This window comes from Bos grunniens, chromosome 24 (genome assembly GCF_055505025.1).
Source record: "Bos grunniens cultivar Pamir isolate PY7600 chromosome 24, Bosgru_T2T1.0, whole genome shotgun sequence".
NCBI lineage: Eukaryota > Metazoa > Chordata > Mammalia > Artiodactyla > Bovidae > Bos > Bos grunniens.
In genome coordinates this window covers 59,061,565-59,075,168 of record NC_141188.1, presented here as the reverse complement: position 1 = coordinate 59,075,168, position 13,604 = coordinate 59,061,565, and the positions used below count along the sequence as shown (strand labels likewise).

Below are 13,604 nucleotides of genomic sequence, written 5' to 3'. Positions count from 1 at the left end.
ACAACTGAAACGCAGCTGGTCAGCTGAACCCAGAATTTCACAGCACTCTGTCTGCATCTACCACTGTCTTTCACAATGTCAAGGAGCCATCTGACCACAGCTTCTGGGTGGCTCCATTGAGTTCATTAAAATGAAGCGCTCAATAATGCTAAAGCTGTAAAAGTTTCAAAACGCTTTTAAAGATGATAAACAGCTTGGTGCTATCACGTATCCTCAAGATTTGCTCAAACCCTGCCACACTTTAACCTCAGTGGAATATTAAGCAACCACCCCCAAACTGTGCTATCCCTTTTCATTTGCTCTCACAGAGTGGACACTGGCTCAGCCAGCTGGACAGTGACACCACCGTGTATTCACTTGTCACATGTCAGAGCTGTGGGTCCGCAGGTGAGAATTGGGGCGTGCTGACTGTAACAGAGACGTGAAAGCCCTGCATGGAGAGAGAGCAACGCCGGGACGGGTAAGGCCACGGGACGAGCAGCTGCCGAGGGGCGGCGGCCGAGGGCTCATCTTTGCGGGAAACACAGTACTCTGGTGCGTTCACATCCCAGCATCACAATGTAACCAGTATTACGTAATAACCAGTATGTCCCAGGGAAATGACCCAAGTGAGTATCAAGTCGATTAAGTAATATGTATACGAGCTCTCCATTTTCCCCCCCTGTGTGTGCGTGCACCCACAGGTAGGTACATCTGTGAGAGCACAGAGGATGGAGGGGTGGGGAGTCCCAGGGTCGCTCCAGGCTGACACGGCACACTTGGGTGTTGGGGTGGACAGGGAGGAGGTATAAAAGACGGGAAAATCCATGGAGGAGATGGAATTGGAAAAGCAAAGGCTATTGGTAACAAGGGCTGGTGAGGGTGGGAAAAAAAACAACCCAGACATGACTGTTTCTCATGTAGTCACAAAGGAGGTTGGCTTACTTGACCCAAAAGATCACCAGGTATGCAGAAAGCCTGAGTAGATAAAACACTTATCTACCCGCTCTTTAAAGATAAGAAACAAAGACCAAACTGCTATTTTTAGCTCACTGCTGGGGGGAGGGGAGGGCACAGGCAAGAAGCGTCGCGGTGGGGCCATGAGGACCCCACCGGATGGGTGACCCTGCCCTGCCAGGTGCCTGGCCTGGGATGATCCGAGCTCAGTCCATCCTGTCACTGGACACCATCAGCTATCAGGACACTCACAGCAGGTCCCGAGGCCAATGAAGCGCATGACGGGGTAGATGCTCACTGGCCCCGCTTCCTGTTAAAACCATTTCATGAAGTGATCTCATCCACCTCGCAGCTCTACCCCCATGGAAATGACTAGTGCACAATAGGAAGCTCTCTAGGTCATCTGGAATTTCTTCAATTCTCCTGGAGGGTGAGCCTGGCCCACCCAACAGGCGCTCTTCACATCAATCACTGCGGCTGGATACCTTAAACTGGCCTGATTTTTGCTGACTGCCACTTCGATTTTCCAGGGTACCATGCTGAGCTGTCAACTCTAACAATGTAACTAGATTGCTCCTTTAAATCAACACCCTGCAGAAAACCAGCAATCGTGTATGTATGTAAAGGTGTTCTCGAGTAATAAGCAGCTATAACAAACATACAAAGGTGAAACAACAAGGAAAATTCTTCAAACAGCCACAGCAGCACCAACCTTAAACTATAAGCTAGCCTGTGTTTAGGGATCAAGGAGAAAACTGGCGAGGCACACAGTCATGCGCTACCCACAAACATGAATAGCAGGAATTATTTAAAATGAAGAGTACACTTGGCTTAAAAACACTTGGCTTAAAAGCACCGTTTTTTCCTTGATCCTTTCAATTTCTTAATTATACTTTCTCTCTCCTCCTGAATTATATTCATATATTCTCCTCCTGAATATCCATTGTTCATACCTTTGAGCCTGTGAGTTGGGGGCCCTGGCAACAGAGAAAGGTCACTGGTTCCTGCTCGTGATACAGAACATCTGAGTCAGCCTTTGAAATGCAGCACTGGGAATGCATCACTGAAAATTCACATGTACAAGTGTGTGCAATCTCTGGGGCTTCCTTGATTTTCCTCCAACCAAAATATTTTACCCATGTCTTCTAAACACATGGGGGAAACTTATCAGGAGTACAAACACTAAAAGGCAGAAACAGGCTCTAAAAGGTTCAGATGAAAACTTAAAGCTTGACAGCTCTTAGAACTACATGGGACTAATTCGTTTTACCCAGTACCTTCAAGGAATGTGAAAGTGAGGTTTTATTAAAATAAGAAATGTGCAGCTCCGTGGCACATCAGAAGCTGCTCTTATCAAAACAAAGAGAAAAAACTGTATGTTTACCATTACCCAAATATTAAAACCGACCCACAGTTTTGCCAAGAATGTCTGAACGAGGTTGTCATTACCGTTGGCGCCTCACCACCAGTGACAGTTGATGAACGTGCTCTCCCAGCTGGGGCACTGGGCTGTTAAATGATAATTTACATCAGTGAAATGCATTCTGGGAGGCCGCCCACTGCTCACTGAATCAGCGATCAGAGCTGGTGCAGCTAGCAAGGCAGGTGACACGAATCAGAACCTCTGCAATCCACCCGGGACAAGCAGAGTGGAGCGACCACTGATGACCAGAAGGAAGCGAGGAACAGGGTCACCTGCCCACCCAGAGAAGGCTCAGGCTGCAGCCCTGATCTGGGTAAACGATGAACTGACAACCTCAACAATGTGAGATATCTTATGAAAAAATAAAGAAAGCACCACAATCGTGCCCCCACTGTTAAACAATTAGCAGATTCTTAAATCTGCTAATTTAAAGAATCTGCCAAACTCAAAATTCAAGAGGCCGCTGGTGATCAGTGAGTTCACAGTTTCATAGAGCACAAAGAAAAAGGGAAAAATCAATGGCTCTTTTGGCCAATACAACTGACAGTGATTTTTTAAAAGGAAAGAAAGCGCCATTAATTCATCAAGGACAATCACAGAATCATCTGAAGAGAATCCCACTGGCCCACCACAGCTGATTGTTCCGTTTTGGGGGGAGGCCTGCGCTGCATCCCAGAAAGGATACTCTTGTCAAGCTTCTGATCTACCAGCCCTTTCCATGTAGCCCACAACTGACTAATCTGTTCATCAGTTGACTAATGTATTTATTAATTCATTCTGTAAACATAAAAGACTTAAAAATCTAGGCAAAACACATCCTGTGAAGTTGAGCAGAAATGTATACAACAGGGAAGATGCCATGATTGCAAAAACTGTTAAGTGCAATCTTTCTTTCCCTTCAATTTCAGATGCAGTAAGTATTAGTGCTGATGATGATCAAGGATTTGTCATAATAATAAAAACTGGTCAAGGTCAAACATTAAGTTGAGCATGCTAAAAGCACATAACATTTTCTCCTCCAAAACAAGAAACAAATTTACATAAAATTCATTTTTAACGTGTACACTAATACCTCCCCAGGCAGTCCTGGTCTGCCTCCCAATCAGAACATTCATTTTAAGTCCTATATAATTATTAACACCCTTTACATGTCCATATTTGCTGCTAGCTATGAAAACTAGTGGGAAGGTGGAAACAAATTATAGCCAGGTCTTGAGTCAAGGGAGCTGTCTTTAAAGAGAAGCTACAGAAGCTCAGTGGGTTAAGAGTTAAGCCTGTTAGTAATGGAAAGGGCTCCTTTCTGCCCACCCAGAAGAGTTTTTCCTGTGTTCTGGAGATACAGGTCACTTGAATACAGCTTTGGGGACCAAATTAAGTTTTTAAAAAGGAACTGCTAATGTTTAGATCAAGTAGGCGTATCAGAATTGGCATTCACCTGGATGGACAAGCAAAGCAACGGGGTTTTTAGCATTTCCGAGACTCTGGTGGCAGTGGCGACTCTCTATACTGGAAATCCACTCTCCCTGGGCAATCTGCTAGGACATTTTAATGTCTCATGTGTATGGTAAGTAGATTTTGCACAGGAAAAACTCTTCCTTGGTAGCTCAGATGATTTTAAATAAAAGCCGAGAGAGCCAACTGGTGGCTGGAAATGAGTGTGGGTTACCGGCGGGAGGTGAGCCTGCTCCGCGACTGCGTCGGTGACACTGCAGGACCTCAGCCTGGAGGACGGCTCTCTCTGCTGCAGGAGGAAAGCGCACAGAGCATCAGGAACACACACGCTGAGAAACCAGTTTCCCTGGTTTAAAAAACTGACCGCTCAAGCCTACTGACTGCTCTTTAATATTAGAAGGTAATTCGATGAAACACCATAGTTTTGGAGTAATGAACATAATCCTCTAAGTCATCAAGTATCTTTCATTGTCATTCTCAAGTGTCTCGAGCGATAACAGCCAAAAATAAGAGGCCAAAACATGAAAGGGGATGCCACAGGTAATGCTGCTCCATTGATGGAAAAAGAAGCTTTGAGAAGCAGCCTCTGGGTAAATTCCAGTGGGACAGGAATAAAGGAAACGATACTAACCTAATAGTTATTAAACATTCATTGACTATTCTTATCACTGACAAAGAAGCAGTTGGATTCTATTTCTAGGGGAACTCACATATAATCTTAGGCTTCTTCTGAAGGGCTAGGGATTAATACTTTCAGCTTCTGAATGGAGATGAAGTTGTTCAGAACAGGAATGAAGGAAAATAGGTGAAGTTAAGCTAAAAAACAATCTAGAGATAATGTATAATATGTTCCTCTCACTTGTTTGCATAGGTCTATATGGCTTTACAAAAAACAGACTCACAGATCAGCAGCAGGTCACACCTGCAAGTCAGGGGTCAAATGAGCAAGAGGTCTGCACAGGGGACAAGTCTGCAGCATCTCCTCACTTCTAGTATTTTCCAGTGAGGAAAATGGGGTGAGGCAGAGACAGACTCTGGTGGTGCATGGCAGGCTTTTCAAGTCTTTCCACATGGTGAGCATGAAGGATTCATGCTTTAGTAAAAGTTCATGCTATTGTCCTTGAATACAGACTGATTCTGGCAAGCAAAACTGGACAAGAATCTCGTCTTTCCTAAATACTTAATAGTTGAACTGGACTCAACACAAAATAATTCTGTCACTTATACTTCCATCTTAAAGATATTTTATAAACTTAGAATGAAGGAGTTCCCTATTACAAGTCACTGAAATGATGGTTTTCACTTGGTAGACTAAAGGGATACCATTGTTACGGTTCTGGCAGCACTTACTCCCTTTTACAAGGTTTTAAATACATGACTTCCATGCTTATGCTGTTTCCACAGCAACAGTTTTATCAGTTCAAATACCCCATGTATGCAAACTCTTTGTTTCCCCCTGTCCCTTTAGTACTACATTTACATCTCAGAGTTATTTCTCTTTCTGAAAGATACTCATAGAATTTTAATACAAAAGCACATTAACTGAGTAGTCACTGTAACTCCTGATGGGGCCAAAGGTATCTTTTAAAATAAAAACACACAGCTGAAGGAGTGACAGTCTTGTGAGTACCTACTAACTTTTACATTTTATGCAGCCCTCCTGTTCGTTTACATGTGATTCGGCTGTAATGATGATTATTTTTCTAGGACGCCATTTTCAGCTGAGGGACTACCATCATTTACTGCAGTGCATCTGCTGGTTCAGTTTCTCGAGAAATACTGAGACTGCGTTGCTTCTCAATTTTATGTACAAGCAAGAATTTTCTATGGGCTTTTCCTGCAGTTTTGTGTTGTCAAACACAGGTCTTCATGGCTGATTCTGCTGACTCTCAATGGGGCTTAACCCCACCTCAAGTGTCTAGAATGAATCTGCTTGACAGCTGAGAACTCAAGTTCAAATGCTACGCTAGTGGCCGTGTCACAATTTCACAGCCTTTCTCTGGGACTTACAAGATGTCTTCTGTCTCCCATCCTAACCTGTCTTGGATGGATCACTTAACCATCATGCCTTCACCTGTGAAATGAGAATGATAAAGCACACAGAGTATGATGTATGAGATCAACGTGGAGGCCCAATGGCTCTCAGGTCCCACTGCGAAATACCAACTTGTGATGAAGGTACTGTTTCAGGAATCTTTTGCTGGGAAAAGAAATTCTACGAGATTAATGTTTAATAATACAGAAGTCATAGACGAGTTATCTATGAATCAAGAAAGCGCTTCACCTGCTTGGGCTATGTTTGGTATAGTTTTGCTTCTCCCATGGAAGAAGGAACTTGGAAAATGTCAGAATTATTTGGGGGCTAGGAGACCTTGGTTGTTATTTACAAACAAGATTCTCTGAAAAGTGACAACAACAAAAAAAATGATAAATATTCACTCAACTTCTCAAACAAGACCATGACTTACAATCAAAGACCCAAACTGCTCGCCGTTGGAGTCGGGAGTGACCTGCAGCCTTCTGCTCAGCTCCTCGGACAGCTCCTGGGGGCTCGTCCGGGACACGGGCGAGGCCGGTGGCGGGGGCAGCGCCAGGCTGAGCGAGTCTCCGCTCATGTTCACTTCCTCTGAAATGGTCTCCCAAGGCTGCCAGGGAAGAGACGCTGTGGTGAGTGCTGGAACGAGGGACCCTCTTGTCCCCGCCATGGTAATAGCCATCCTAACTGTCGTTCACATTGACTGAGGGTCTTCCCAGCATCCGTAAGGAAGATAAGGCTCCCAGCCTGATTAACAGATGAGGAAACTGAGGCTGAGGGAGTAACTGGTACCAGGGAACAGTGATCCAAGCAGGCCTGGCTCCAGGGGCTGTGCTCTCAACCCCTTTGTAACAGCACCTCTCTGAGCACTGGCTTGCTTCTAGACTCGATACTACCTGCACGGGTTAAAAAATATCCTCAGGAATTTACCATTTTCATGAATTTTCTTTTACTCTAACCATTGAGGATTCACAATGAAAATACCAGAGATGCTATAAACTGTTAGTAAGCACTGGTATCAATTAACTTTTCATGAATTTAATACGGCATCATCCATTTTGCTTTTCCAGTTTTGATCACTGGAACATTTTGTGAATGATCTGCCTAACATAAGAATGGATTTCCAATATGTAAACCGAGTTGTTAAGGCAGTACTGAAGTTACGGCAATTACTAATTTCTTGTTCAATTTATACACATTTTCCCCAGAGATCTGCCATAAGCATTTAAGGGTGAACTTATGAACATTTATGTTCACCCCAATTTGTATTTTCTTGGTAATAACCTATTTCACCATGTCAAAACTACTCAAAATTATATTTGGTACCCAAAGAAGTTACAGGGCAGGGTTCCATCAACTGCTCAAAGATGATTACCATGTTGCTGTTTAATAAGATATGTTTAGACTATGGGGAAAAATAAAAGTATAAAGTGAAAATATATTAATTAAGTGCTAAAAAATGTCATGCACTTTCGTAGTGATGTAAATTATGCATGCTCGAAGATGGCCTCTAGAAGCACTTTCTAAGTTAGTAAATACCCCAATGGTCCTCAACTAGCTAGCCGACTGTGCTCTTTTCCTTCAGACAGCCTTTACTGAGACAACATCGGGAGCCCACAGACAGGGGGTGCTATAGGGGTGAGCAGGCGGGGCCGCACCTTGCGGCCCTCCCCGCCCTGGAGCCCGCGGACAGGGGGCGCTGTCGGGGGCTAAGCAGGCGGGGGTCTGCAGGGAGTGAGCAGGCGGGGCCGCACCTCGGGGCCCTCCCCACCCTGGAGCCCGCGGACAGGGGGCGCTGTCGGGGGGGTAAGCAGGCGGGGATCTGCAGGGAGTGAGCAGGCGGGGCCGCACCTCGGGGCCCTCCCCGCCCTCGCTGGGCTCTGGCTCCAGGTCCTCGCTGATATGTCTGCGCGAGCGGAAGCGGCGATGCGCGGCCTCCTGGTTGATCTGCCGGATGTTGCTGTCGGACTCGGACGACACGTCCCTGGGCGCACACGGAGCGAGGGAGCGAGACAGAGAACCGGTGTTGATACCTGGCCCTTCAACCCAAGCCCGACACTCACCCAGGGCCCGACATGGAACACGACGTCAGTGCTCTCCCGTTCAACTCTGAGAATCAGCTGGCCACTCAAAGGAGAACCTGCCAACATCTCTTGGCTGGAGTATACTTCCAGGTCGGCTTCATTGAAATAAACACAGTTTTTAAATGCCTCTGCCACAATATTTTTGAGTATCTTTCAGGGATATACTGTAGCAGTACTTTATGGTGTTTAAGAAAGATGAGAAATCAAAGTCCTCCATCCAGCTGCCCCATGAGAAGCGAGGCTTTCTGAAGGAGAATGACAGGCGAGCTCACACTGGTGGCCAGTTAGTGGCGACCCCTCAAGGAGTCCAGCAATGACAAGGCCCCAACTTTTGGTCATCAGCAATCAACCAGTAAGTACGGTGTCTGGAGGACACGTTCCGGATTCAACATGAACTTTTTCAGCCACTGTGGCTTTCATCTTGACAGAACCTCACAATCACGACATTTTTTAAACTCACTTTTAAACTCCCTTTAAACTCTATTTTAAAATTCACACAAACATCAGGCAATTACCTCCCAAATCAACTAGGATCTGAAGAACACTGTAACTTCATAGTCTTTTTTTTTTTGTCATGTAACTCTTAATTTAGGATTTGAAAAGCACTGATTCCGTCTTTAAAACTTCTGCAGTAAATTACAGGCAATTCTCCTTTGGGAGAAATATTACTTGGAGGCTTTTAAAGTAGAGGTTTAAATGTCAAAATGTTTTTCAGAGAAAACGCTTACAGACTCTTTCAATAAGACACCATGATGTTGCAAATTAATATTTCACAGTAGCTGAAAACATTATTTCAGATTAACTGAAATCCAGTATTAATCAAAGGCCCTCATTATCGATTCTCCTTAAAACACAGGTTTTAAGACATTCTAATGCAGTCTCAGACATGCTATCTTCCCCCAAAAGAGCCTACTGGGCCCTGTAACAGTGAACAGCCTGCGATAAGCAGCACTATTTGCAAATAAATAGGTGACTCTTTATCACCAGCTTCTAAGAGTCTGAATAGTTCCACCAAAAATCTTCACAAGTTTTAGCTTTACTGGTAAAGTGACAGTAAGAGGTTGGCTTCTATTTAATCCATATTAAATCAATAACTCTTAATAAAGATCTAAATGACGTTTTGCTGTGTGTACACAACTGATACATAAATTCTTAAAACCTCTCAGAAATACCTATTTTGCATATTTTATAGCTGTATTAAACTATATCTGAAAAAAATGACATAATTAAGGCCACAAAGAAGCTAATTAAAATCAAGGGACACACAAGTATACTAATACAATTTATGAAACTATCAAAACAGAATGATAAAAAAGTAACACTCTCTTAGATATGTTCGAGAATATAATATTATCTTTAGGATTTTACATGGCTACAGTGGTTTTTACAGGATATTCAATTCAATTTCACTTTATAATGGCTTTATTTAAAAACACTATATATAAAAGTTGTATGAAAATTTTATATCTTCACTTGAAGTATCAGTTGTCACTTAGTCAACAGCACATGCATGTTCTGGGTTGTAACACTTGAATTGTTACAGGGATTTCGGAGACATTGAGGAAAATAAGGTTTAATATTACTGTATCTGAATTTTCTCTCTGAGAAGTATATAAAATTCTATTATTCTGAAAAGGTTTTTTTTTTTTTTTAAGGGGTGTTTAAAGTCAATTATGTTAATCCTCCTTATCCAACATGCTCAAATAATTAGTAATCAGTGTGAACTAGAAACAACTAAAAAGCATAAAGAAGAAAGACACCTCTGATTCTGAAATTCCAAGTCTGGGCTTTTTTATGGTCTTTAGTGACGAAATGAAAATATTCATACAAGTGAGGCCTTTGGCCCTTAATTAAGCAATTGAATGAGAGGGTTGACGAAACTGACAGGAAGTTTAAATGGTCACTAATGGGAAAATGAACTTTAAAAATAGGTCTGAGCTGACGAAACAGAAACATGATTTTACTGCGGGCAGGGAAAAAAAACCTAAGGAGTGGCTCTTTCAATTTTCTTCATTCATTAATTTCACATATATATTTTTCATTTGACTGTCACAGGAAATATACAAATTAATAAAGACAAGAAAAACCATACATTTATCAAATTCAGTGCCAGTTAAGATCAGTGTATCAGATCATTTACATCCTATCAGTGACTGTCAGTGACAAATGATGACCTGAGTCATCAAGAGATGATTAAATGATTGCTAAGACGGGAGAAGTAGAGTGGTTTAGAAAGAAGTACTAAAAAAGAGTTAAAATGAGTGTTTCACAAGTTCATCTTCATTTATAATCTTAATACGATTCCTTCATCATGTTTTTGAACTTCTGCTTTTAACAGTAAAAAGTTTATGGTTTACATTTAAATAGGACAAGGACAAATCTAAAATTAAAGGTGTTTTAAAAAGCCACTATCTGACCTGAGAGGCCTGGGGGAGTGTTCCGTGGTCACCTTCCGTCCTAATCTCTGCATCCAGTACCCGACAGTTCACTAAACCACGCATCTGATACCCACTTTCAGAAACGACTCATCTGCAGTCACTCATTCAGTTAAAAGCTCCTACTTTGTGTCAGGTGCTAGGGGTTGATCTGTGAAGAGGAAACCACAGTCCCTGCTCACACAGGCAGTAAGAGAATTATGTGCTCTGTGTCCTCGTGGGAAAGCGTCCAGCTTTGCCTCTGAAGGTTGCTGGGGGGAGGGGCACATTCTGGTTTTGTGTTTTTGGAGGGGACTGAGAGGCAGCAGACCCACAGGGCTCAGGAGAGAAAGTCCTCAAGGGCAGCCTGCGTGATCAGACGCTCTGTGTTGATGACCGTGGGCGGCAAGAGGCAGGGAGGGCAGGACCCTGTGAGAACAGCCTGAGGGCACCGGGGAGCCGAGGAGGACTTGGTAGGGCCTGAAGTCTGGGTAAGCAAACTGGGTAAGCACTGAGACTCCCCAGGAGGGCCACCATTCTCTGTAAAATGCAACCATCACTTCATTATCTGACTTCCTCGGGTCAGATATAGCCTTTGAATAAAGACACTTGTTAATATCCGCCCCCGCCCCCATCCCTGGAATGCTTATAGGATTCTGTGAAAACTGATTTATGAAAAAAAAATCATTTTTCAATTAAAACAACATTTTAAAATCATCTGGAGGGCTTGAGGGCTCTGGTCAAGCCAAATCAAGTTAAGGACAAAGAACCTCAAATTCTCAAACGGTTCAACAGGAGGTTATCATGGAAACCAACCCTTTTCCCTCATCTGAGTCTTCTCTTGCTTTCTAGACGTCGTTCCTGATGGGAAAGAGGCAGCCGGTAAGTTGCACCCAGAGCTCTGCAAATGTCCCTTCCGGTGAGCCGGCTGTGCAGACCATCACGTCACTGCCATCTCCCTAAACTACACGTGAACCTGAACTTGGAAGAACCACAGTTTCCCAATTTGTTTCTGGACTCCTGAGGAGCCAGCATTTACATAAGTTACAGCTTCTGTTTTGGTTCAGTTCTACAGGACACTGAAGGTGGTGTGTTTAAAAAAACGTATGAAGTGTTCCCTAGGGATTTCTCCATTAGCTTCACCACTCTCTGAGGCAGAGAAAGTAAAAACTGTTCCCACTTACCCCCCAAACAGAGACTTCGGTCTGCGTAATTATTCATGACAGTGAACATTTCTCTCTATATATCTTGGTTATTAGTCTCTGTGAGCTCCTAGTGGTCACTTTGTTTTTTTTATAGAGATCACATGACACTAGGGTCCCCATAAAGTGTTATTTTCAGATACTGATCTTTAACAAAGGTAGATAAAGGTACTTTGCTCAGGGTGTTGCTACCAAGAATCTTGATCACTACATGTAACCAAGTCCAAGGTGGTTACTTTTTTTCTTAAACTACAAATAACTAGAATAGTCAAATGACTTAAAACAGTTTTTAACAGCTTTGGTCATTGATTAAAGGGAAATAGTAAAAACAAATAAATTAATTAAAAAACCAATGAAACCATTTCCATTTATATTTCTATGTGGAAAAAATTATTACAAAGAAGAGTTTGACATCATCTGGATGTTGGGATACTATGCCGTCCCGGCAGCAATGAGCTGGTGCTCATGCTAGGTGGTCCAAAGCTGCCCACGGGCACCTGACATTAACGAGAACCCACTCAGGGGCTTAGGAAGGACTGGCCTTCACTGTTGCAGGTTCTGCAAGCTTTTCCTCTAAATCAAACACCACCTAGACTAGACTTCTTGGCAACCCTACCCACCCCCCAGTCTTATGCAGACTACCGCTGCCACTTCTAAAGACAAAAGGGTTATTGACAACACCATCCATCATCTCGCTAACACTTGTTCAAAAACCATCGTCAGCAAATTTCCTTCAGAGTCTGGGTTAAAGAGAAAATTATCTCACCTGATATACTTGCCTGTATACTGAAAATTATACAATTTACTGATAATTACTTCCTTGTCTTGTCTGCCGGGGAGCTCACCTTTTTTAGGATAGCCTTTTCCTTTTACATTTTTAGTACTTGTTTTTGTCTTTTATTGTATATTAATAGTTTTAGGTCTTGCTCTATACTATCATTTAAAAGCAAGCTGCTTCAAATCCTTTTTTACAGTCATGAGGTTTAATTAGTGTTTGCTATTATTAAACCAAAAACTGTCCAGTGAACAAAATAATAATCAATTCACTGTGTCCCTGAGGCTGGCAAGGGACTAGAACGAGGAGTATTACAAACTGTGAGTTAGCAACCCTCCCACCTGCTTCTAATGATATCACGGGGGTGATCTATAAATTTCTCAAAAAGGGGAAAAAAAAAAAGTTTTGAGAGGGTTTCTAAATCAAATAATTATGGAATAAAACTCCAAAAAGTTAAAGAGGAAATGGTACAGTCAGTATGTTTGCTGAAACTGAAGAAGGGAGCAGAGATGTAATCACCATGCATTAAGCTAAACCTAAGAAAAATGACCTTGGTTTTACATCTCATAAATCTACATAAAGATGACATGCAAAATAAATTAGTGCATATTCACAGCAGGAGACCATGATACGGAGGCCAGAGCTTCTTTATAACCTGATAGGTTCTGGTAGGTTCTCACACCCTCTACGTACACCAAGAGGACTCCCGCCGCAATGCACAATCACGGGCTTCCACTGAAGGAAGACGCGCTTCCCAGCTTTGTGCACAGGGCTGCTGTGTGGGCACCTGTCTGCAGAGCGTGGGGACGGCTCGCGACCACGGACGGCACTCACATGAGGCTGGGCCGGTGCCACTGGGTGGTCCGGTTGTTGTGGTTGACGTAGTACGTGCGGCCCAGGTTGTCCACCTTCTCTTCCCACCCGGGGGGCAGCGGAGGCGGGGGCAGCTCCTCCTGGTGCTGAGAAGCCGAGTCATTGGAGTCAACGACTTCCCACCCGGGCTGTGGGGCAGAAGAGAGGGAGGGGCGTCAGGCTGGTTCGCTGGTTCCAGGGCATCCGTGCCCTGCGTCCTGGCTCCTGTGGGCTCCGGCAGTGGCTTCATGCGCCATGTTTCAAGAAATTCTCAAAACAAGGCGGAAAAAATGTCAATTCGAAGAGAGTCACAAAAATGCTCTGAGCCATGGCCAACGAACTGCACTGCCCTCCCCAAGGACAGTGGTGCGGGTCGTGACATGGACAGGGATCCAAGCAGCCCCTCACGTTACCTAAGTCCCATTACACTC

The 13,604-nt window shown here is 43.6% G+C and overlaps 1 protein-coding gene across 50 annotated transcripts in view; it reads right to left on the bottom strand.

Moving 5' to 3' along the window:
* Positions 1 to 13,604, bottom strand: part of NEDD4L (NEDD4 like E3 ubiquitin protein ligase) — a 375,462-nt gene that overhangs the window by 59,952 nt on the left and 301,906 nt on the right. For 30 of the 50 annotated variants that reach the window (XM_086373616.1, XM_086373614.1, XM_086373624.1 and 27 more), the window contains 4 exons: positions 13,156 to 13,322; positions 7,698 to 7,830; positions 6,280 to 6,456; positions 4,026 to 4,100 (listed from right to left, as the gene is read on the bottom strand). In XM_086373616.1, the coding sequence (XP_086229742.1) occupies positions 4,026 to 4,100; positions 6,280 to 6,456; positions 7,698 to 7,830; positions 13,156 to 13,322 (552 nt within the window). Of the gene's footprint in view, positions 1 to 2,385; positions 2,446 to 4,025; positions 4,101 to 6,279; positions 6,457 to 7,697; positions 7,831 to 13,155; positions 13,323 to 13,604 lie in introns of all 50 variants that reach the window. The other 20 variants (XM_086373612.1, XM_086373613.1, XM_086373617.1 and 17 more) reach the window with 1 other exon arrangement.